Source organism: Hyla sarda, chromosome 4, assembly GCF_029499605.1.
Source record: "Hyla sarda isolate aHylSar1 chromosome 4, aHylSar1.hap1, whole genome shotgun sequence".
Classification (NCBI taxonomy): domain Eukaryota; kingdom Metazoa; phylum Chordata; class Amphibia; order Anura; family Hylidae; genus Hyla; species Hyla sarda.
Window position 1 is genome coordinate 292702275 of NC_079192.1, and position 22204 is coordinate 292724478.

Below are 22204 nucleotides of genomic sequence, written 5' to 3' on the forward strand. Positions count from 1 at the left end.
GATACTCACCGACCTGAAACACGAAACACGAAAATAACTGCAACCCACTGCAAACAACTGACACCTCCGAGACGTACGCCCTAACACGGTATCCTGCAAGAGAGATACCGCCCACGAGTCATACGCCCCTACCTGTGGGAGAGGGGAGTTTATATACCCCACGCCACTCCCACAAATGCAGCCAATTAGGCTTTTTACACATATATATATATATATATATATATATATATATAATTATTTTTTGATTTTTTTTATAAAAACTGCTGCCAGAAAGTTAAGCAGATTTGTAAATTACTTCTAATTTAAAAATCTTAATTATTTCAGTACTTATTAGCAGAAAATTCTTTTCTTTTTGAATTTCTTTTTTGTCTTGTCCACAGTGCTCTCTGACACCTCTGTCCGTGTCAGGAACGGTCCAGAGCAGCATAGGTTTGCTATGGGGATTTTCTCCTGCTCTGGACAGTTCCTGATACAGGCATCAGGTGTCAGCAGAGAGCAATGTGGACAAGACAAAAGAAATTCAAAAAGAAAAGAATTTCCTCTGTAGCACATAGCTGCTAATAAGTACTGGAAGGGTAAAGATTTTTTAATAGAAGTAATTTACAAATTTAAATACTAGCAACTGCGTCTCACAGAGCCCTTGTGTAGGCGCAGCACCAACTATTAAGAACTATAACATGTGTATAGTACAGTATATAAAACATAAGTATATTTTTTATGTAAAATTGTAAAAAAATATAAAATATAGAGACCACCATAAACATATATAGAGAGAGGGATCTGGGTAGGAAAGTCTTAGTCCATCCACAATGGTCAATTATCTCCTCTCTTAAAAAAGTCCTGCTAATATAGACAGATTCCGGTATTTTAGTAACCAATGGCAACCATACGGTTAGTAACCCGTAGCAACCATTCAGATGAGTCCGGCTATTGTGGTAGTTAGCACTTCAATGCTTAAGTAGAAGATATACTTGCTATTTGCCGACAATATTCAACATTAAAAGCTAGTGTGCAGTCACTGTTAATATGCATGCATATTTGTATGATACTTTGTATCTCACCGCTCCCGTACACTGATGCGCTGAACTTCACGGGGATGCTGCAATCTCCTCCTGTTGCGCTGTGAAATCCCACAGTGTGTTAGCACTGAGTAGCTGTCTTGGCATGAGACAGCATCACCGGAGACTCGGCCGTCTCCCACTGTGGTGATGTTGGTAGATGGTGGGTTGCGGGTGGTGTTGTCGCAGCGGTTCTGCGGGTAAGCACGTACATGTGCCGGTGGCGTCCTCGTGGCAGCGAGACGCGGATGTCTCCTTCACTGGGTGTCGGGTGATTGACCGTTTATTTTCCGGTATCGGACTGCTATTTAATGAACAGGGCAAGTACACTGGTGGTCTCAATAGGTATTGAGGGGACGCTGGACGCGATTCAGGACTGTCTTAGTCCTTTCTTCAGCAGCTAAGACAGTCCTGAGACAGTCCTGAAACAGTCCTGAAACACGTCCAGCGTCCCCTCCATACCTATTGAGACCACCAGTGTACTTGCCCTGCTCATTAAATAGCAGTCCGATACCGGAAAATAAACTCAATCACCCAACACCCGGTGAAGGAGACATCCGCGCCTCGCTGCCACGAGGACTCCACCGGCACATGTACGTGCTTACCCGCAGAACCGCTGCGACAACACCACTCGCAACCCACCATCTACCAACATCACCACTGTGGGAGACGGCCGAGTCTCCGGTGATGCTGTCTCATGCCAAGACAGCTACTCAGTGCTAACACACTGTGGGATTTCACAGCGCAACAGGAGGAGATCGCAGCATCCCTGTGAAGTTCAGCGCATCAGTGTCCGGGAGCGGTGAGATACAAAGTATCGTACAAAGATGCATGCATATTAACAGTGACTGCACACTAGCTTTTAATGTTGAATATTGTCTGCAAATAGCTAGTATATCTTCTACTTAGCGTTGAAGTGCTAACTACCACAATAGCCGGACTCATCTGAATGGTTGCTACGGGTTATTAACCGTATGGTTGCCATTGGTTACTAAAATACCGGAATCTGTCTATATTAGCAGGACTTTTTTAAGAGAGGAGATAATTGACCATTGTGGATGGACTAAGACTTTCCCACCCAGATCCCTCTCTCTATATATGTTTATGGTGGTCTCTATACTTTATATTTTTTAACAATTTTACATAAGTATATTTTTTATGTTTTATATACTGTACTATACACATGTTATAGTTCTTAATAGTTGGTGCTGCGCCTACACAATGGCCCTGTGAGACGCAGTTGCTGCTATTTACATTTTATCTTATATCCTATTGTCACACTATATATAATTAATAAATTGAAATATTACTTGAAACACCACCTGTCCAGTTGTCTCAAACCCTGAGCCCTAATATATATATTTCTACAGACAAACTACAATCTGACACCTTGGGTATAGGAGTCTAATTAGGTAGCCCGGGTTTATTTGGTGGGTAGTCGGACAAGAGCCTCTCCAACTCTTCTATATAATTTACAAATTTGTTTAACCCCTACAGGATCCATGACGTAACGGTACGTCCCGACACCCTGGGTCTTAAGGACCAGGGACGTACATTTACGTCATGGGCAGTTCTAGTCCCCGCCGGGAGGGGATCGGAGCGGGATGCCTGCTGAAATCATTCAGCAGGCATCCCGTGCAAATGCCCAGGGGGGTCATTAGACCTTCCCCCCCCCATGTTGGCGATCGCAGCAAATCGCAAGTGAATTCACACTTGCGATTTGCGCGATTCCGGGTCATTCCGGGTCAATAGTGACCCGGAATAGAAGGGGGATCGCGGGTGTCTAAGACACCCAGGATCCCCCTGAAGCGATAGGAGTGAGGTGGCAGGGTTGCCACCCCTCCTATCCCTGCTATTGGTGGTCTAGACGCGACCACCAATAGCAGATCGGGGGCAGGGGGGTTTACTTTCGTTTTCCCTGTCCTGCCCTCCCACAGTAGGCGGGGCAGGACGGGAAAACAACAGGGATCCGGGCGGGCGACGGAGATCGGCGGGCGGCGATGACGTGCGGCTGGATCCGACGCAAGCCGGTGAGTTGCCTAGCAACATCTGGAGGGTACAGTTTGAGACCATTATACAGTGGTCTCTAACTGTAGCCCTCCAGATGTTGCAAAACTACAACTCCCAGCATGCCCAGACAGTTGTTTGGGCATGCTGGAATATGTAGTTTTGCAACAGCTGGAGGGCTACAGTTTGAGACCTCTATATAGTGGTCCCTAAACTGTAGCCCTCCAGATCTTGCAAAACTACAACTCCTAGCATGCTCAAACAACGGTTTGCTGTCAGGGCATGCTGGAAATTGTAGTTTTGCAACAGCTGGAGGGCCACAGTTTGGAGATCACTTTGCAGTGTTCTCTAAAACTGTAGCCCTCCAGCTGCATGTCCAAACAGCAATCAGCTGTCTCGGCATGCTGGGAGTTGTAGTTGCCTACATCCAGCTATTGCATAACTACATCTCCCAGCATGCCCATCGGCGATCAGTACATGCTGGGAGATGCGCATGGCGCTCTCTCACTTCGGAGCCCTGTCGTATTTCAAGGAAACAGTTTAGGGCCACATATGGGGTATCTCCGTACTCGGGAGAAATTGCACTACAAATTTTGGGGGGCTTTTTCTCTTTTTACCCCTTATGAAAAGGAAAAGTTGGGGCTACACCAGCTTGTTAGTGTAACATTTTTTATTTTTTTTTTACACTAACATGCTGGTGTTGCCCTTTACTTTTTATTTTCACAAGCGTTAATAGGAAAAAAAGACCCCCAAAATTTGTAACACAATTTCCCCTGAGTACGGAAATACCCCATATGTGGGTGTAACATGCTCTGCGGGCGCACCATGTACATTTGAGGTCTAAATTGGTGATTTGCACAGGGGTGGCTGATTTTACAGCGGTTCTGACATAAACGCAAAAAAATAAATACCGACATGTGATCCCATTTTGGAAACTACACCCCTCACGTAATGTAATAAGGGGTACAGTGAGCATTTACGCCCCACAGGTGTCTGACAGATTTTTGGAACAGTGGTACGTGAAAATGAAAAATTTTACCACATGATGATGTTTAAAATAAAAAACAGCCACAGAATAGATTTTTTTTTATGTATACCACCTCATAAAAATAAAAGAAAAAAATTTGTGTCACATGTACCCCAGAATGGTACCAATGAAAGCGTCAACTTGTCTCCCAAAAATATTTTTGCACCCCAAGGCCTCTGCGACTTTATAGGATTTCAACAAAATATCCTAATAATAACTAAAAGCACTCCCCAAAATCCACATAGCACGCCTTCATGTCTGAGACACATAGCGCACAAAGGCCACATATGGGATATTAATAAATATATCAGAAATCAGGGAAAAAAATCTTGGGTTGTATTTCTCTGTCAACACCTACTGTGTTGCAGAAAAAAATATGGAAAAAAATGGATAAAAATGAAAAATCTGCAAAAAAGTTACATTTTTAAATTCGTGAAACGCCTAAAGGGTTAATAAACTTCTTTAATGTAATTCTGTCTACTTTAAGGGGTGCAGTTTATAAAATGGGGGGATTTATGGGTGTATCTAACATACAGGCCCCTCAATTCCACTTCAGAACTGAACTGGTCCCTGAAAAATCAGATTTTGAAATTTTCTTGAAAATCTAGAAAATTGGTGCTAAACTTATAAAGCTTCTAACATTCTAAAAAAGTAAAAGAATGTTTATCATATGATGGAAACATAGAGTCGACATATTGCAGATGTGAATTAATCATTAAAGAGATATTCCGGGCAAAAACATTTTATCCCCTATCCAAAGGATAGGAGATAAGATGTCTGATCGCGGGGGGCCCGCTGCTTACACCCCCGCGATCTCCCTGCTTTCTATGCGGGTGAGGAATCTCCAGTTTTGGAAACCTCCGGGTTTCTGGGACTGGGGACGTGACGTAATGCCATTCATGTCTATGGGAGGGGGCGTGACGACCCGATCCTTTTGGATAGGGAATAAAATGTTTTTGCCCGGAATACCGCTTTAATTTGGTACGGTATGACTAGTTATCGTACAAGCAGAAAATGTAAAGTCTAGTAAAATGCAAATTTTTCATTTTTTTTCACCAAATTTGGGATTTTTTTTTTTTACAAAAAATGCTAAATATATCAATCAAAATTGACCACTAATGTAAAATAAAATATGTCATGAAAAAACATTCTCCGAATCGCTTTCATAAGTAAAAGCGTTCCAAAGAAGTGGACGCAGGTCAGATTTTGAAAATTTGAGTCCATTAGTAGTATAATAAACATTTTTCCTGGAAAATATTTACATAATATATGGAAATGTAAGTAACGGTTTTGTCCTTTTGTATGGCGTTCATTTATCTATTCAACTTATGTGTCAGTCTTTACTGTAGTTCAGCCATTCTGTTCGTAGAACAGGAGGAAAATTTAGATGGACAGTGATAGAAGTCTGACTAGTTAAAGGATAACTTTCAGCTTGCTCCCCCAGCAGTACTGGCTGGTAGTGCGGGGGACACTGATCAGTTTGATGCCTACCGTGCCCGGATTCGCCACGCCGTTTGGCCGAAATCTTCGTTTTTTTTGTATATGCAAATTAGGCAGCGTAACTGGCACTCTGACATCAGCACCGCTCATCCACAGCACCGCCCCCGCTCATCAATATTCCTCTCCTCCCTCCACCTTTCCATTCTTTTTTTTTTTTTTTTTACTGTAGTTTTTATTGAAGAATTTTCATACGTACAAGTCAAAACAAAAGAAAAGGAAACTCAGCTTAAACAACATATGGGCCAAAGCCCGTTAACAAACAAGGTTAAACAAGTGATTGTATACGCAAGTGATAAAATCAAGACAGACTAGTGAAGCGGCTAAACACTCCACCAGCCTCCAGGATAAGCATGTACAGGGTGGGCCATTTATATGGATACACCTTAATAAAATGGGAATGGTTGGTGATATTAACTTCCTGTTTGTGGCACATTAGTATATGTGAGGGGGGAAACTTTTCAAGATGGGTGGTGACGATGGTGGCCATTTTGAAGTCGGCCATTTTGAATCCAACTTTAGTTTTTTCAATAGGAAGAGGGTCATGTGACACATCAGACTTATTTGGGAATTTCACAAGAAAAACAATGATGTGCTTGGTTTTAACGTAACTTTATTCTTTCATGAGTTATTTACAAGTTTCTGACCACTTATAAAATGTGTTCAATGTGCTGCCCATTGTGTTGGATTGTCAATGCAACCCTCTTCTCCCACTCTTCACACACTGATAGCAACACCGCAGGAGAAATGCTAGCACAGGCTTCCAGTATCCGTAGTTTCAGGTGCTGCAGAATGGGCAAAACAAAAATTGGAACAGGACTCTCAGTTTACGCAGAAGATTTTGTTCAGTGATGAGGCAAACTTTTATGTGAATGGTGAAGTTAACAAACAAAACCACCGCTATTGGTCTGACACTAACCCACATTGGATAGATCCCTCCAAGACTGTTGGAACACAAAAATTGATGGTATGGTGTGGCATATGGGGTACAAAGATAGTGGGGCCATTCTTCATCAATGGAAACCTCAAGGCCACTGCATATGCGAAATTGCTACATGATGATGTGTTTCCCTCTTTATGCACTGAAGCTGGCATGTTCCCTGAGTTTTTCCAGCAAGATGGTGCACCACCACATTATGGGTGTCAGGTCCGAGCATTCCTAGATGAACAGTTTCCTAGAAAGTGGATTGGTCGTCGTGGGCCAGTTGAATGGCCCCCAAGGTCTCCCGATCTGACCCCCTTAGACTTTTATCTTTGGGGTCATCTGAAGACAATTGTCTATGCTGTGAAGATATGAGATGTGCAGCACCTGAAACTACGGATACTGGAAGCCTGTGCTAGCATTTCTCCTGTGGTGTTGCTATCAGTATGTGAAGAGTGGGAGAAGAGGGTTGCATTGACAATCCAACACAATGGGCAGCACATTGAACACATTTTATAAGTGCTCAGAAACTTGTAAATAACTCATGAAAGAATAAAGTAACATTAAAACCAAGCACATCATTGTTTTTCTTGTGAAATTCCCAATAAGTTTGATGTCGCATGACCCTCTTCCTATTGAAAAAACAAAAGTTGGCTTCAAAATGGCCGACTTCAAAATGGCTGTCATGGTCGCCACCCATCTTGAAAAGTTCCCCCCTCACATATACTAATGTGCCACAAACAGGAAGTTAATATCACCAACCATTCCCATTTTATTAAGGTGTATCCATATAAATAGCCCACCCTGTTGAACCATTACTGAAGCAGCCATCTGTGGACATAATGAAAACAAATAAGCATATATCCACATGGTAGCGAGCATAGGGAAAAGGCCCGAGGGCCATAAATGAGGGAGGGTAAGGGATCACAGACCAGAGAACACACAAAGGCCAACAAAAAGTGACAACACCACACACAGGGAGGCAGATAAGGAGAACAAGAGAAAGAGAAAGAAAAGAGAGAGAAAAGAGAGTATCAAGGCGGTTGCCTATCGGAAAAATGATCCCAGGGTTCCCAAACTGAGAGAAACGAAGGGATAGAATTATTCAGGGAAGCCATTAAAGATTCCAGGGAACGAATCTTTCGTACCCGGGATAAGACCACCTTTCCATCTTCATTACAGAGCAAGGAGAAGAGGGAGAAGCAGAGAGAGGAGAGGAATATTGATGAGCGGGGGCGGTGCTGCAGATGAGCGGCTCTGACGTCAGAGTGCCAGTTATGTCGCCTGTGCCAGTTAGCACCTAATTAGCATATACAGAAAAACAAAGATTTCAGTCGAACAGCGGGACGGATCCGGGCACGGTAGGCATCAAACTGATCAGCGTCCCCGCACTACCAGCCTGTACTGCTGGTTAGTGCGGAGGGAGCAAGCTGACAGTTTTCCTCTTAAAGGGGTTATCCACCATAAGGTGATTTTAGTATGTACCTGCCAGACAGTAATGGACATGCTTAGGAAGGATCTGCGCTTGTCTTGGGGCTAAATGGCTATGTTGTGAGATTACCAAAAAGCTGTGCCTTACTTTTTGTGAACTAGATATCTCCTGTTGGAGTTTTCTTTTACTACAAATCCCATAATTCAACTTTTCTCCCTCCCACATATCAGCCACCCCACCCGTTGAACCACAAACAAGCTGAATTCCATGCAAAAGCCAAGTGCTTTCTAATCAGGGTGCCTCCAGCTGTTGCAAATTCCCTGTGCTCACTTCACCCATTGAAGCAGAACAGGCTCCCTGTCATCACCTGACTAGTGAGGTAGTGTCTCGGCCGCACTGCGTCCTGGGAATACCTGAGACAGGAGTAATTTCGTATGCTGTTAAAAATGAACATCCAGAGCAAAGATCATATAAGAATGCAAGACCAGCCATCAGAGACAGGTGCAGACATTATATTATGAACTACACTAACTTCACAGCCCCTGTAGCATAGGAGAGTGCGGGAAATCATGAGAGTTGTGAGAAGCATTGAAAGGCTAGTCTCTGCCATAAATGGCTGATAGATATGGGTCTGAAAAGTAAAACCTGCATCTATCTCAACACTGAGGGTTTTCTCAATCCCCTCCATGCTGAATGCAGTTGCCAAATATGGTCCGGCAGAAGAAAGCAGCAAAAATGGTGGTTATAGGTTGTTTCCATGACTTCCAATAATGTCAAATGCTGTAGAATTGCATGCTCAGTTTCTAGAACTCCTAAGGCTCCTTTCACACTACCATTTAGTCCCGGTAGGTGACGGCCGTTATGAAGATAGCAGGAGAAAAATTTGTGCTTGCGCCGTCTTTTTCTTCCGCTATCTTCGGCCGCAATAACAGGAGTTATAACGGACATTAGAGGAATCCCACTCAAGTGAATGGGATCCTCTTTGTCCATTATAACTCCCATTATACTCCGTTACAATAACTGAGGTTAATGGCTTGCAAAGTTAAAGCCATTAACGTCCGTTTGTAACGGAGTAATTACACAGTGTGAAAGCAGCCTAACATAGCTCAGGATTCTAAGCAGTTGATGTGACTCCTTTTAAAGGCAATGGGAGTTTTGTTAACTGCATAAAACAGCAAGGTCTTCTCTTTTTAGCTTCCTATCAACCATGCCAGAGGGGGTTGGGGGGGTCCTTGATCTGGAGACAGCTGGAGCTACCATCTATTAGACACTTATCACATCCCCTGAATACGCCTTAAACATCCAGATGGGAAAACATCCTAAAAGAGAAAGCTATCCAAATAAATAACCTATTATAATTTGTAGTCAATGCTTCAAAGATGAGTCAAATCTATAAGCAGTTTTTTAAATGTGACTTCAAAAGCATATGACGACTTTATCTTAAAATAGATACTTAGAAGGATCATTACATAATGTACTGTTATGGCTGGAGCAATTCTCAGGTCGTCCATGTTTGATCTTCAAGTAAATATTTGAAAGTAAATGTCAGAGCATCAAAGCAGATTTGCATCTGTTCTGGTCCCTTATGTCATTCTGAAGTGTTTGACTTTCAACCAACCTCTTCAGTGGTTCATAGGACAACACTGGTACTTAAGGTATGAAATACAAGGTCTTGTCCAATCTCTACTTGTAGAGAAAGCTGTCACTGCTTTTGGGGTTGTGGGAAGGGGAAACTTGTATGAGGTCCTGCTTGATCACTCCTATCTAAATCTGTCATTTGTAAGCATGGGGAAACATGTTGCCAAGTTTGGCATGGCAAAAGATGCTTCACTAGTTTGACAGATGTCAAGTACACTTAAATAAACCTGTCCATGTACAAATTTACAGAGTTAGGGTGCATTCACACCACGTTTTGAGTATAAAGCAGCCGGATCTGGCGGGGAAATTGAAAAACTGCCCCCTGCCGTATCCACGCCATACCCAATTCCCTTTAATGACCCGGATGGAGTCAGGTAGTGACTCAGGATGGCTCCTTTGTAAAACATATCAGTTTTGTTACCGGACTAAAAACCGTGGTCTGCCGCAGTTCTTAGTCTGGCAACAAAACTGTAATGGTTCAAAAATTTGCTAACCGGAGTCACTAGCTGACTGTCCAGCTCATTGAAGTGAATGGGATACAGTAGCGGGCAGTTTTTAAATTCTCTCACCAGATCCTGTTGCCGTATACCCAAAACATGGTGTGAATGCACCCTTACATTTTTGGAGTTTTTATTTTTTTTATTTTCAGCCTTGTGATGCTGGGGGAACCTGGGGTGTCACTGCTTTGTGGAGTGCACGTTTTAAGATGCTGGGCAGCCTGCCTGATCAAATATAAGCATTCTAATCGGCTGTAAGCCAGGATGGTGCACTACTTACTATCATGTAACTGGCACCCTTTGTATACCTTATCTATGTGCAAGCAACTACCCCCTTGTGAATAGTAGGCATGTGAGTAGATGTTCATCAGTTTTTTTTGCACCTATGTGACCTTCCACATATAGCATCGTGGTGATTCTACATCATGGTGAATAGTTTTTTGTTTTTTTGTACCAGTAACTAGTGAGTATGGCTTCTTTTCTATACAGGGAAAAGGGCAGATAGTCAGCCAAATTGTAGAACCACTATATCTCAAGAATGGATGAAATAAAATAAAAAATGTGAATATGTATGTGTGTACATATATATATATATATATATATATATATATATATATATATATATATATATATATATACCGTATATACTCGAGTATAAGCCGACCCGAGTATAAGCCGAGACCCCTAATTTCAACCCAAAATCCCAGGAAAAGTTATTGACTCGAGTATAAGCCTAGGGTGGGAAATACATCATCCCCCCCTGTCATCATCCAGACCCGTCATTAACATCCTCATCATCATCCCCTTTTCATCATCCCACACATCCCCCCTTCATCATCCCCTTATCATCCCACACATCCCCCCTTCATCATCCCCTTGTCATCATCCCACACATCCCCCCTTCATCATCCCCTTATCATCCCACACATCCCCCCTTCATCATCCCCTTGTCATCATCCCACACATCCCCCCTTCATCATCCCCTTGTCATCATCCCACACATCCCCCCTTCATCATCCCCTTGTCATTATCCCACACATCCCCCCCTTCATCATCCCCTTGTCATCATCCCACACACCCCCCCCCTTCATCATCCTCTTCTCATCATTCGCCCTCAGTGGTCTTCAACCTGCGGACCTCCAGAGGTTTCAAAACTACAACTCCCAGCAAGCCCGGGCAGCCATCGGCTGTCCGGGCTTGCTGGGAGTTGTAGTTTTGAAACCTCCGGAGGTCCGCAGGTTGAAGACCACTGCGGCCTTCGACATCATCCAGCCCCCTCTCACCCCCTTTAGTTCTGAGTACTCACCTCCGCTCGGCGCTGGTCCGGTCCTGCAGGGCTGTCCGGAGAGGAGGTGGTCCGGTGGCATAGTGGTTCCGGGCTGCTATCTTCACCGGGGGCGCCTCTTCTCCGCGCTTCCGGCCCGGAATAGAGGCGTTGCCTTGACAATGACGCAGAAGTACGTTGGCAATGAACGCACCTCTGCGTCGTTGTCAAGGCAACGTGACTATTCTGAGGCCGGGCCCGAAGCGCTTAGAAGAGGCCTCCCCGGTGAAGATAGCAGCCCGGAACCACTATGCCACCGGACCACCTCCTCTCCGGACAGCCCTGCAGGACCGGACCAGCGCCGAGCGGAGGTGAGTAGTCAGAACTAAAGGGGGGTGAGAGGGGGCTGGATGATGTCGAAGGCCGCAGTGGTCTTCAACCTGCGGACCTCCGGAGGTTTCAAAACTACAACTCCCAGCAAGCCTTGCTGGGAGTTGTAGTTTTGAAGCCTCTGGAGGTCCGCAGGTTGAAGACCACTGCGGGTGGGGGAGTTCACTCGAGTATAAGCCGAGGGGGGTGTTTTCAGCACGAAAAATCGTGCTGAAAAACTCGGCTTATACTCGAGTATATACGGTATATATATATATATATATATATATATATATATATATATATATATATATATATATATATATATATATATATTTATTATTATTTTTTTTTTTTTATTGGTTAAAATTAATTCCACTCCAAGCCATTCTCTGACTTTGTTTTGCATCTAAGGCTCTGTTCCGATATGGATTGTGAACAGAGCCTTAGATGGAGTGTCATATCCTGCGCACAACAGACAACAGCAGCATCTAACGGATCTTCAGAATCAGATATGTACAGAGAATTGACAAAATAAATATTTTTCTATTCTTTTATCCCCATAAACAATGTAAAAACTTACCATGTTACGTTATTAAATAATACATCTGTTCACTTTTTCGGTGCTATCTATTATATATTTGAAGCACTCAACTAGGATAGCCAAACATGTTTCTTGAATTAGCTGTTTATCTATTAATGTTAAATGTCCTAGTACAATAAAACATTCACAAGTGCTCCACAGTTGTAAAACGGTGCCATTGCCACAATGAGGCAATACACTAGACAGTACAAATGGTTTACATGTCTGCAGCCACTAGCCTGGCTTCTGTACTTTTTGTTTCCTGTTCAGCAATATGTTAAGCCTGGATCTGTGGCAGACTGCCAGCCTACTTATTAAGGCTACTCATGATCTAGACCCAGCATTGGCAGATGACCTATATGAAAAGCTTAGGATGACAACAACTGAGAAAAAGGATGCTTTTAGCATCAAAAGCAAGGGCACCCGCTATCATCAGTACATACATAACAGGATGCTGTGCGCTGAGGATTAAAGGGAAGATATTTCACATATTGTTTGAAGCGCACTGGGTATTTTATGACACATCACTGGTATTTCAGATGAAACGGCTGTTCATTAATTTGTACTGACCACAATGTAAAAAGCACAAAGTGCTGGTGTCTCTTAAATACCATAGCCTCATCTGCTGCATTCATTTTTCCTGTGCCCATCATCATACTGTGCTAGGCTTGGTTGATGTAATCTCGTCCTCTTCCACACAGCTTATGCCTCACAGTACAGCAGATCTAATGTGTTCTTTTTATTACAGCTTCTGATGTGTATTTCATAAAATAACAAGGGATCATTTTATACCTGTTCATCATGATAATGCTACACCTAGATATTTTACCAATTTTATGTCTTTCTTCCCTGCAGTGTAAATGAATTACCAGCCTAAGTATAAAAGATGCTCACATTATTACAGATATCTCTTATTGAAACGTTGTTTAGGTTTTACCTTTGGACTCACTGCAAGAATCATGGAAGGTTACCAGTACACATTCACTTAAAATGAGGACATTTGTAAGGAACTGAATTAGTGACTTCATGTAACTATAGCATAGGTAACACCTTTCCCTTATGTCCTACCAGCCGCCCAGATGGGGTATTGTACCACTCCACTCTTTCTTCCAAAACACTTCAAATCTGTCAGATTGTGAAGACATCTGTGCACAGCCCTCTTCAGTTCATCCCACAAATGTTCAACTGGATTAAAGGGGTATTCCGGCCTTAGACATCTTATTGCCTATCCAACGGATAGGGCATAAGATGTCTGATCGTGGGGGTCCCGGCGCTGGGACCCCACGCGATCTCCGTGCACAGCCCGGCATAGAATGCCTGGTGCTGCACGGAGATTGTGGGGGTCCCAGCGTTCCTGCTGTGCCTCCAATGTCCTACCCCCGTCCCTGGCTGCCATACTCTACCTGTGCACGGAGTGATGCTCAAGGGTTTCTTATAGGTCATAAATATATATATATTTTTTATACTGTATTATTGGTATTGTTCTAAACCCCCCAAGTCTACCCCCCCCCCTCTCTTGCCGGCAAATCCCCCTATTAATTATGGCAGGCGTATGATGACCTGTTTGAATGGGATCAGTTAATTCTAATCACAGCCAATTCCCCAGTTATAAGAGGGTGTACACCATGTTATAGTGTGTGATTTTTTTCTTTTTTTTCTTTTCTTTCTCCCTCAAATATTTTGATTTGTTTTGCAATTGAAATGTTCACCTTTTATAGGTCACATTAAAGGAGAAAAAAGTTCTGACATGATTTATCTTTTGTCTCATTCTTTAACATTACAGAAGGGTGTGTAGCCCTATTATATTTACTTTATGTCCAGAGGTCATTTAAAGGGGTACTCCAGTGGAAAACTTTTTTTTTTTTTTTTTTTTTAAATCTGCTGCTGCTGAATCCTACAGAGGAAATTCTTTTCTTTTTGGAACACAGTGCTCTCTGCTGACATCACGAGCACAGTGCTCTCTGCTGACATCTCTGTCCATTTTAAGAACTGTCCAGAGTAGGAAAAAATCCCCATAGCAAACATATGCTGCTCTGGACAGTTCCTAAAAGGGACAGAGATGTCAGCAGAGAGCTCTGTGTTCCAATAAGAAAATAATTTCCTCTGTAGTATTCAGCAGCTAATTAGTACTGGAAGGATTAATATTTTTTTAATAGAAGTAATTTACAAATCTGTTTAACTTTCTGGCACCAGTTGATTTAAAAAAAAAAAAAAAAAAAAAAAAAGTTTTCCACCGGAGTACCCCTTTTAACCCCTTAAGGACCAGGCCAATTTTCACTGTAGGACCAGAGCATTTTTTGCACATCTGACCACTGTCACTTTAAGCATTAATAACTCTTGGATGCTTTTAGTTATCATTCTGATTCCGAGATTGATTGATTGTTTTTTTTTCGTGACATATTCTACTTTATATTAGTGGTAAAATTTTGTCGATACTTGCATCATTTCTTGGTGAAAAATTCAAAAATTAGATGAAATTTTTTTTTTTTTTTTTTAAATTTTTCTAACTTTGAAGCTCTCTGCTTGTAAGGAAAATAGACATTCCAAATAAGTTATATTTTGATTCACAAATACAATATGTCTACTTTGTTTGTAAAGTTGCCATGTTTTTACTTTTGGAAGACATCAGAGGGCTTCAAAGTTCAGCAGCAATTTTCCAATTTTTCCCAAAATTTTCAAAATCGGAGGGGTGTAGTAGTTTCAAAAATGGGGTCACATGTGGGTATTTATTTTGTGTTTATGTCAGAACCGCTGACATAAACACAAAATGTACATAGTGCGCCTCAAATGTACATAGTGCGCTCTCACTCCTGAGCCTTGTTGTGCATCCGCAGAGCATTTTACGCCCACATATGGGGTATTTTCGTACTCAGGAGAAATCGCGTTCCAAATTTTGGCGGTCTTTTTTTCCTTTTACTGCTTGTGAAAATAAAAAGTATGGGGCAACACCAGCATGTTAGTGTAAAACAATTTTTTTGCACTAACAGGCTCGTGTAGCCCCCAACTTTTCCTTTTCTTTAGGGGTAAAAGGAGAAAAAGCCCCCCAAAATTTGTAGTGCAATTTCTCCCAAGTACGGAAATACTCCATATGTGGTCCTAAACCTTTTCCTTGAAATACGACAGGGCTCCGAAGTGAGAGAGCGTCATGTGCATTTGAGGACTAAATTAGGGATTGCATAGGGTGGACATAGGGGTATTCTATGCCAGTGATTCCCAAACAGGGTGGCTCCAGCTGTTGCTAAACTCCCAATATGCCTGGACAGTCAGTGGCTGTCCGGAAATGCTGGGAGTTGTTGTTTTGCAACAGCTGGAGGCTCTCTTTTGGAAACACTGCCGTACAACACTTTCATTTTTATTGGGGGGGAGGAGGGTACAGTGTAAGGGGGTGTATATGTAGTGTTTTACCCTTTTATGTGTTAGTGTAGTGTTTATAGGGTACATTCTCACTGGCGGGCGTTTACGGGGAGTTTCTCGCTAGGAGTTTGCTCTGCGGCGAAAAATTACTTACTGTAAACCCGCCCGTGTGAATGTACCCTGTACATTCACATGGGGGGGGGGGGGGCAAACCTCCAGCTGTTTTAAAACTACAACTCCCAGCATGTACTGACAGACCGTGCATGCTGGGAGTTGTAGTTTTGCAACAGCTGGAGGCACACTGGTTGGAAAACCTTCTGTTAGGTTCTGTTACCTAGGTTCTGTATTTTCCAACCAGTATGCCTCCAGCTGTTGCAAAACTACAAATCCCAGCATGCCCAAACAGCTGTCTGGTCATGCTGGGAGTTGTTTTGCAACATCTGGAGGGCTACAGTTTAGAGACCACTGTATAGTGGTCTCAAACTGTAATCCTCCAGATGTTGCTAGGCAACTCACCGGCTTCCGTAGGATCCAGGAAGCCGCATCGCCGTCGGTTTCCCTGTTCTGCCCCGCCTATTGTGGGTGGGCAGAACGGGGAAACCGAAAGTTAACTCCCCCGCCCCCGATCTGCTATTGGTCATCGCCTAAAGATGATCCAATAGCAGGGATAGGAGGGGTGGCACCCCTGCCACCTCACTCCTATCCCTTCAGGGGGATCATGGGTGTCTTGGACAACCCCGATCCCCCTCATTTTCCGGGTCACCATAGACCCGTATGACCCGGAATCGCGCAAATCGCCGGTGTTAATTTACCAGTGATTTGCAGCAATCGTTGACATGGGGGGGGGGTTCTGATGACCCCCCCTGGGCATTTGCACGGGGTGACTGTTGCTCGATATCAGCAGTCACCCCGTTCCGGTCCCCGCCCAGCACGTGGCAGGGACCGAAATTCCCACGGAAATACGTGTACGTCCTTGGTCCTTAAATACCAGGGAGCTTAGACGTACGCATACGTCCATGGTCCTTAAGGGGTTAAGCATCTTCGGGACACCCTTACCCAGAAGCGTCCAAGGCATAATTCGCCTCTTAGAATGGAGGTATTTACCGCTCCAGATCTGAGACCTTGCAAGGGTTTGCATTCTTCATCCTTGTTGGGTGATGAGGAGTCCTCTTCAGCTTTCTTTCCTCCTGAGAAGACACAAAGGGTTTTGAAGTCTATCCGGTCAGAAGACTGTGTTGACCCAGGGTAATCTTCCAATCCCACTTTTAGAGAACCAAGGGTCTTCAAAGCAGACAAGATCATTCTCTCTCTGTCATTAAGATAGAATGGAAGAAACTGGAAAAGAACCATGTTGCTTATGGAGGAAAGTCTGGTGGAGTCTTGGGGATCCATTCCAAAGGTGGACAAGGCGCTCATTTTTTCAAGCCTATTGTGGTTCCTGTAGATTATTAAGCTAGTCTGCAGGACCCCATGCATAGGAAAGCTGAATGCGTGCTCAGGAGAGAGTACACTTCGTCTTCTGCTCCGGCATCGATGGCCATCGCTTCTGCAGAGTAGGCTCCCATCAGCTGAAACTTGTTGCGAAGACTAATGCGGTGTTGGCCAGTGCAGGCCTTTGTGGTTGAAACCATGGGTTGCCGATAATGCATCGAAGTACAATCGTTGAAGCTTGCCCTTTGAGCCAGGCAGGCTCTTCAGTACTGAGATAGACCGTATTATGGAAGACTTATCAGACAAGAAGGGAAAGAGTCTTTCTCAGCAGTCCTTTCAGGACTATGTTAGACAGTACCATAGGCACAAGTGTACCCCGCAGTCAAGACCCCAGTGGAACATGGGAGCAAAGAGAAGGGGTTCTAGGTGCTCCTGAGGAGCAAAGGACAAGACATCCACTTCCTGACTACTGACCTTCTCAAGGCTCTTGGTTACTCCCTGTTCTCCCTGCTGTTTTTCCAGACCTCTTTTGAGTTTATTTGCCTCATATCCAGGTTGAAGGTTGTCAACTACATTTCTCCTGAACTCAAGCCATCCAAGATCCTTGGGCCCTAAGAATAAATCCAAAGATTAGTGCTAATAAGGAGTTAAACAGACATCGTTTTCTGCAAAGGGAAATGTACTGGATTACGAAACTGGGAACATTTGAACCCTTAGGGTTAAATTAAATATGTAATTTTAAAGTATTTTTTGTAATATACATCTGTGAGCATCATTGTTATATACCGTACATACTTTATGATATAAGTGTTTGTTATATAAAACAATGGGGATGATTTATCATAACCTTTATCATAACCTGTCCAGAGAAAAAGTTGCCGGATTACCCATAGCAACCAAAGTGCGTCTTTCATTTTTAAAGAGGCCTGTGGATCTGGTTGCTATGGGCAACTCAGCAACTTTTCCTCTGGACAGGTTTTGCTAAATCTCCCCCAATTAGCATATACTTCAAAATTGGCATAAATAGACTGAGTCCAATATATATGTTGATCTGGCTCAGTCTTCTATGCACATGAGTAAAAGAAAGGAGCCTTTAAAGGGTAACTCTCATTAAAACTAATTTTTGCTATAGCACTCCTTATGGTAAATAAAAAATATTTCTAATATACTTTGTTTTAAAAAAAATGAAGTTTTCTATGTTTTATTTGTGCTTAAAAAAGCTCAAGAGCACATTTTCCCCCATCTTATACTCAGACTTTGGACCGAAGTCCAAACACAGAAGTGCAGCCTGGAGTGCTGAGGGGGGTGTGTCCAGCCTCATCCAATCATAGCTCCTCTCACACTTAACTGCCATATGCTGTTGGTTGGACCCCCCCCCCCCCCCTCAGCACTCCAGGCTGCACTTCCTGTGTTTGGGTTTCAGTCCAAAGTCTGTGTATAAGATGGGGGAAAATGTGCTGTTGAGCTTTTTTTAAGCACAAATACAACATACAAAATTCATATTTTTTTTTAACAAAGTATACTAGTAATTTTTTTTATTTACCATAAGGAGTGCAATAGCAAAAATTAGTTTTAATGAGCGTGACCATTTAAACTAAACTAACCTTTATAGCCTTGTTCTGCAAGACTATATGGAAATAAAGAAATATACTAGCATTAAATCTTCAACTGGCAAGAAGTTTGTGAGTAGAAGGCAAAAGACTCATTTGAAAAGGATTTTATGCGATAAAGGGCATAAGAAGGAAACCTAAAAGGGGTAGTCTAGTATCAAAGGTATCTCCTATCCGCATGACATGCCTCCATTCATGAAGAGAGCGGGGCATCGTACAGGAGATCACAGGAGGGTCCCAGTGGGCGGACCCCTGCGATCACACACTTATCCCCTATCCTTTAATTCCAGAAGCTGTCCATAAATCTGTATGCTAATGGCAGACATTCTGCCCCGTGTCATGCAGTTAGTCCACATTCAGATTGGCAGTTTAGTTGCAGGTTTTCTTCAGCACATTGGCTTTTCAAAAACTTAATTCATGTGTGTAATACACAGCATGCTGATACATAGAGAGGACTCCTAAGCCTATATAATGGAGACTCCTAGGACTCATTCATCAGCACACAGCATGTTGGTAAGCGGTTGCATGCAAGTGAGTAGCTCTTTACTGCTTCCTGCAGTTTACCTAGTACACTTGCTCTTCCCCTGCCTCGTCCAGGTACTTGTCAGCCACTAGGTCCTGTTGAAGATACTATATTTGCTTCCTTGGTTATTATGGGTAATTTTATGGGTACTGGTGCTGTTACTTAGACAGTGTGTGGGTTTTATATGTAGTGTATGACATTTTTGATGATGCTCTGATCCAAGAGGCTGTACACTTATGGATTTTGCCTTTTGTCCTATAGTATTAGATTGGGGTTCTTTAAGCGCAATATGTGAAAATTAATACCGGTAGATATGTTTATTGTATAAAATGTATTTGGAATGATCAATCTATTAAATTTTTTCAGGTATTGGAGGAAATTTGGTAGCCATACAGGCCAGCAGAATTTCCACTGATTTGCATTTACACAGCATTCCTGGAGAACTTCCTGATGAAGACACAGGCTGCTTCCACCCCTTCAGGACCTTTTATGGGACAGGTATACTAATTTTTTTTTTCTTTTTAACCACACAACACCATGTAACTACCCCATTATTGAATTTCATCCCATGTTTGACACCTTCAATGTAAAAAAAATAAAAAATAGAGGTTGTGTATCTGTAGGACCCAACATTTCACATATCTTGTTGATATGATTGGGCAACTTGTAGTGCACCATTTACCCTGAGGTTGCAATTGTGTACAATAATGTTCAGCCCTAATCTTAAAGCACACATGCTGTTTGTGATAATTTTTTGTGTTGAATGCTGTTGTGTGCAGTTTGTAACAGATTTGGCTTATGAAGCAATTGATGGCCTCCAGTACAATGCCTTCCTCTTGATTGTGAATGCGCTGGCATTAATTGGGTGAAATACCTGCACATTGTAGAGTAGTGCCACAAGAGATGGATTACCAGAGGTTGGCAATTACTGACATAGACACTCCTAACATGTGGTTTTATCACTGCATCATGATTGATGAAAGTGAATCTTAAAATAAATTATTGAGCAGGATTTCATTACGGTAATGACTTCATGACCCGCAGACCCATAAATGCAATTCCTTTTCTTTCACAGGGGTGAATAAGAAATCGTCTCAAGTTCTTCTCTCCCTTGTTATTCCCGGACACTTAATTTTTTTATACACCATCTATTTAATGAAGAGCGGCCACACGTCCCTGACACCTATTTTTATAATGGTTTATTTATTGGCAGCTCTCCTACAGGTAAGGGACCTAACGTTGAAGCAGTGTTTTGATGTAAAAGGGATTTCTTGATTTCTACATTTGATGTTACAAAGTGTGTATGTTTCTGCCATTATCACATAAGTACTACACTACAACATTTCATTAAAAGCTACCATAGGTAGCCCCTTTACACCAGTGTTTCCTAACCAGGGTGCCTCAAGGTGTTTTAACTACAACTCAAGTTGCTAGTTGTAGTTTTGCAACAGCTGAAGGTACCTTGGCTGGGAAACACTGCTATACAGCCACAAACTTATTTCAAATTTTTACTACCCTAGGCACTTAAGACTAAAGGAGCTGTTTTGTTTAGCCGTCTTATAGTGTCTTAAGTTTCTTATTGTTGCCCATAGCAACCAATCAGAGCTTAGCCCTAATTTCTCATATTGCACTGGTAAAATAAAAGCTGAGGTCAGGTTGCTATGGGCAACAAGGAGAATCTTACTATAAGACAGCTTGGTACATCTCCCCTAAATTAAAATCATCAATAAACAGTCTTCAAAGTTTATGTAGGGAAAGTACTGTGATGGTAGATCACCAGAATAGGTGATATTCTACCTTGTGATATAAAGAAGTGTTGTATATGAAATGTACAAGATTAGTATACAGTAAAATAATTATTTACATAGAATGTAAATATTAAAATGAAGATAAATGTCAAATAAGATGCAGATCAATTGGTGTACTGAGAGTAACAAACCACAGGGCCCTTGTGGTTGTCCTAGTAGTATCTATGACAATTTTTGGCTGCTGAGGAAGGGACAAGGCTCGCCCTGAAAGGCATACCGTCCATAGCCCATGTATCTTTGATTTAATTGCATGAGTATCTCCGAAGAGCCAAGATTTTTTACCGATATCACTAAAGGGAGCACGTGCCCTGCAAACCATGAGGCCGGCGCAAACCATACTGCACCAGACCTCTTCTGCCTCCCAGCCTCCCAGAAACACTTGCATGATTTGTCGGCCTGCACAGCAGAACCAGCCAACAACCTGCAACAACGGGTGAAAAGTACATTAGTACCATTTTCTATTCACAGGTCTGCTGACTAAGACTATAAATACTCAAGCATCACCGTAAGCTTCTTGCTTATATGTACATACAATGTCTGCTTTTCCTTCTATATGGCGAAATATTGCTTTTATTAAAGGGGTAGTCCAGTGGTGAAAAACGTATCCCCTATCCTAAGGATAGGGCATAAGTTTGAGATCGCGGGGGGTCCGACCGCTGGGGCCCCTTGCGATCTCTCTGTACGGCGGCCAGGCTCTCCGGCCAGATAGCGGGTGTCGACCTCCGCATGAAGCGGCGGCCGACACGCCCCCTCAATACATCTCTATGGCAGAGCCGGAGATTGCCAAAGGCAGCGGGCTGTCGGGGCTCCGTAAAGGAGATCGCAGGGGGCCCCAGCGGTTGGACCCCCGCGATCTCAAACTTATCCCCTATCCTTAGGATAGGGGATAAGTTGTTCACTACTAGGTTCACCACTGGACTACTCCTTTAAAGCAGAACATTGTGGATTACTATTGTCTGTTCGTATGAAAGAGAATATTTGTGCCATGGAAGATACACTTCTGTTTTTTTTTTCTCAGCCCAATATCATCCAGACCGGCACTAGTACATCAGTAGTCATTCCTGTATATATTAACCACATATGATTCATATTTTTATTTGTAGCCACTCTACCTGCATATTACTGCCACAGTCTAGACCTAGAGGACTGTATATTGCTAATTTTTATTTGCAGACTCCATTGAG

The 22204-nt window shown here is 42.8% G+C and overlaps 1 protein-coding gene across 6 annotated transcripts in view; it reads left to right on the plus strand.

The window, feature by feature from the left end:
* Positions 1–22204, plus strand: part of SLC41A2 (solute carrier family 41 member 2) — a 112448-nt gene that overhangs the window by 55559 nt on the left and 34685 nt on the right. For all 6 annotated transcript variants that reach the window (XM_056574504.1, XM_056574501.1, XM_056574506.1 and 3 more), the window contains 2 exons: positions 19579–19710; positions 20288–20436. In XM_056574504.1, the coding sequence (XP_056430479.1) occupies positions 19579–19710; positions 20288–20436 (281 nt within the window). The remainder of the gene's footprint in view (positions 1–19578; positions 19711–20287; positions 20437–22204) is intronic.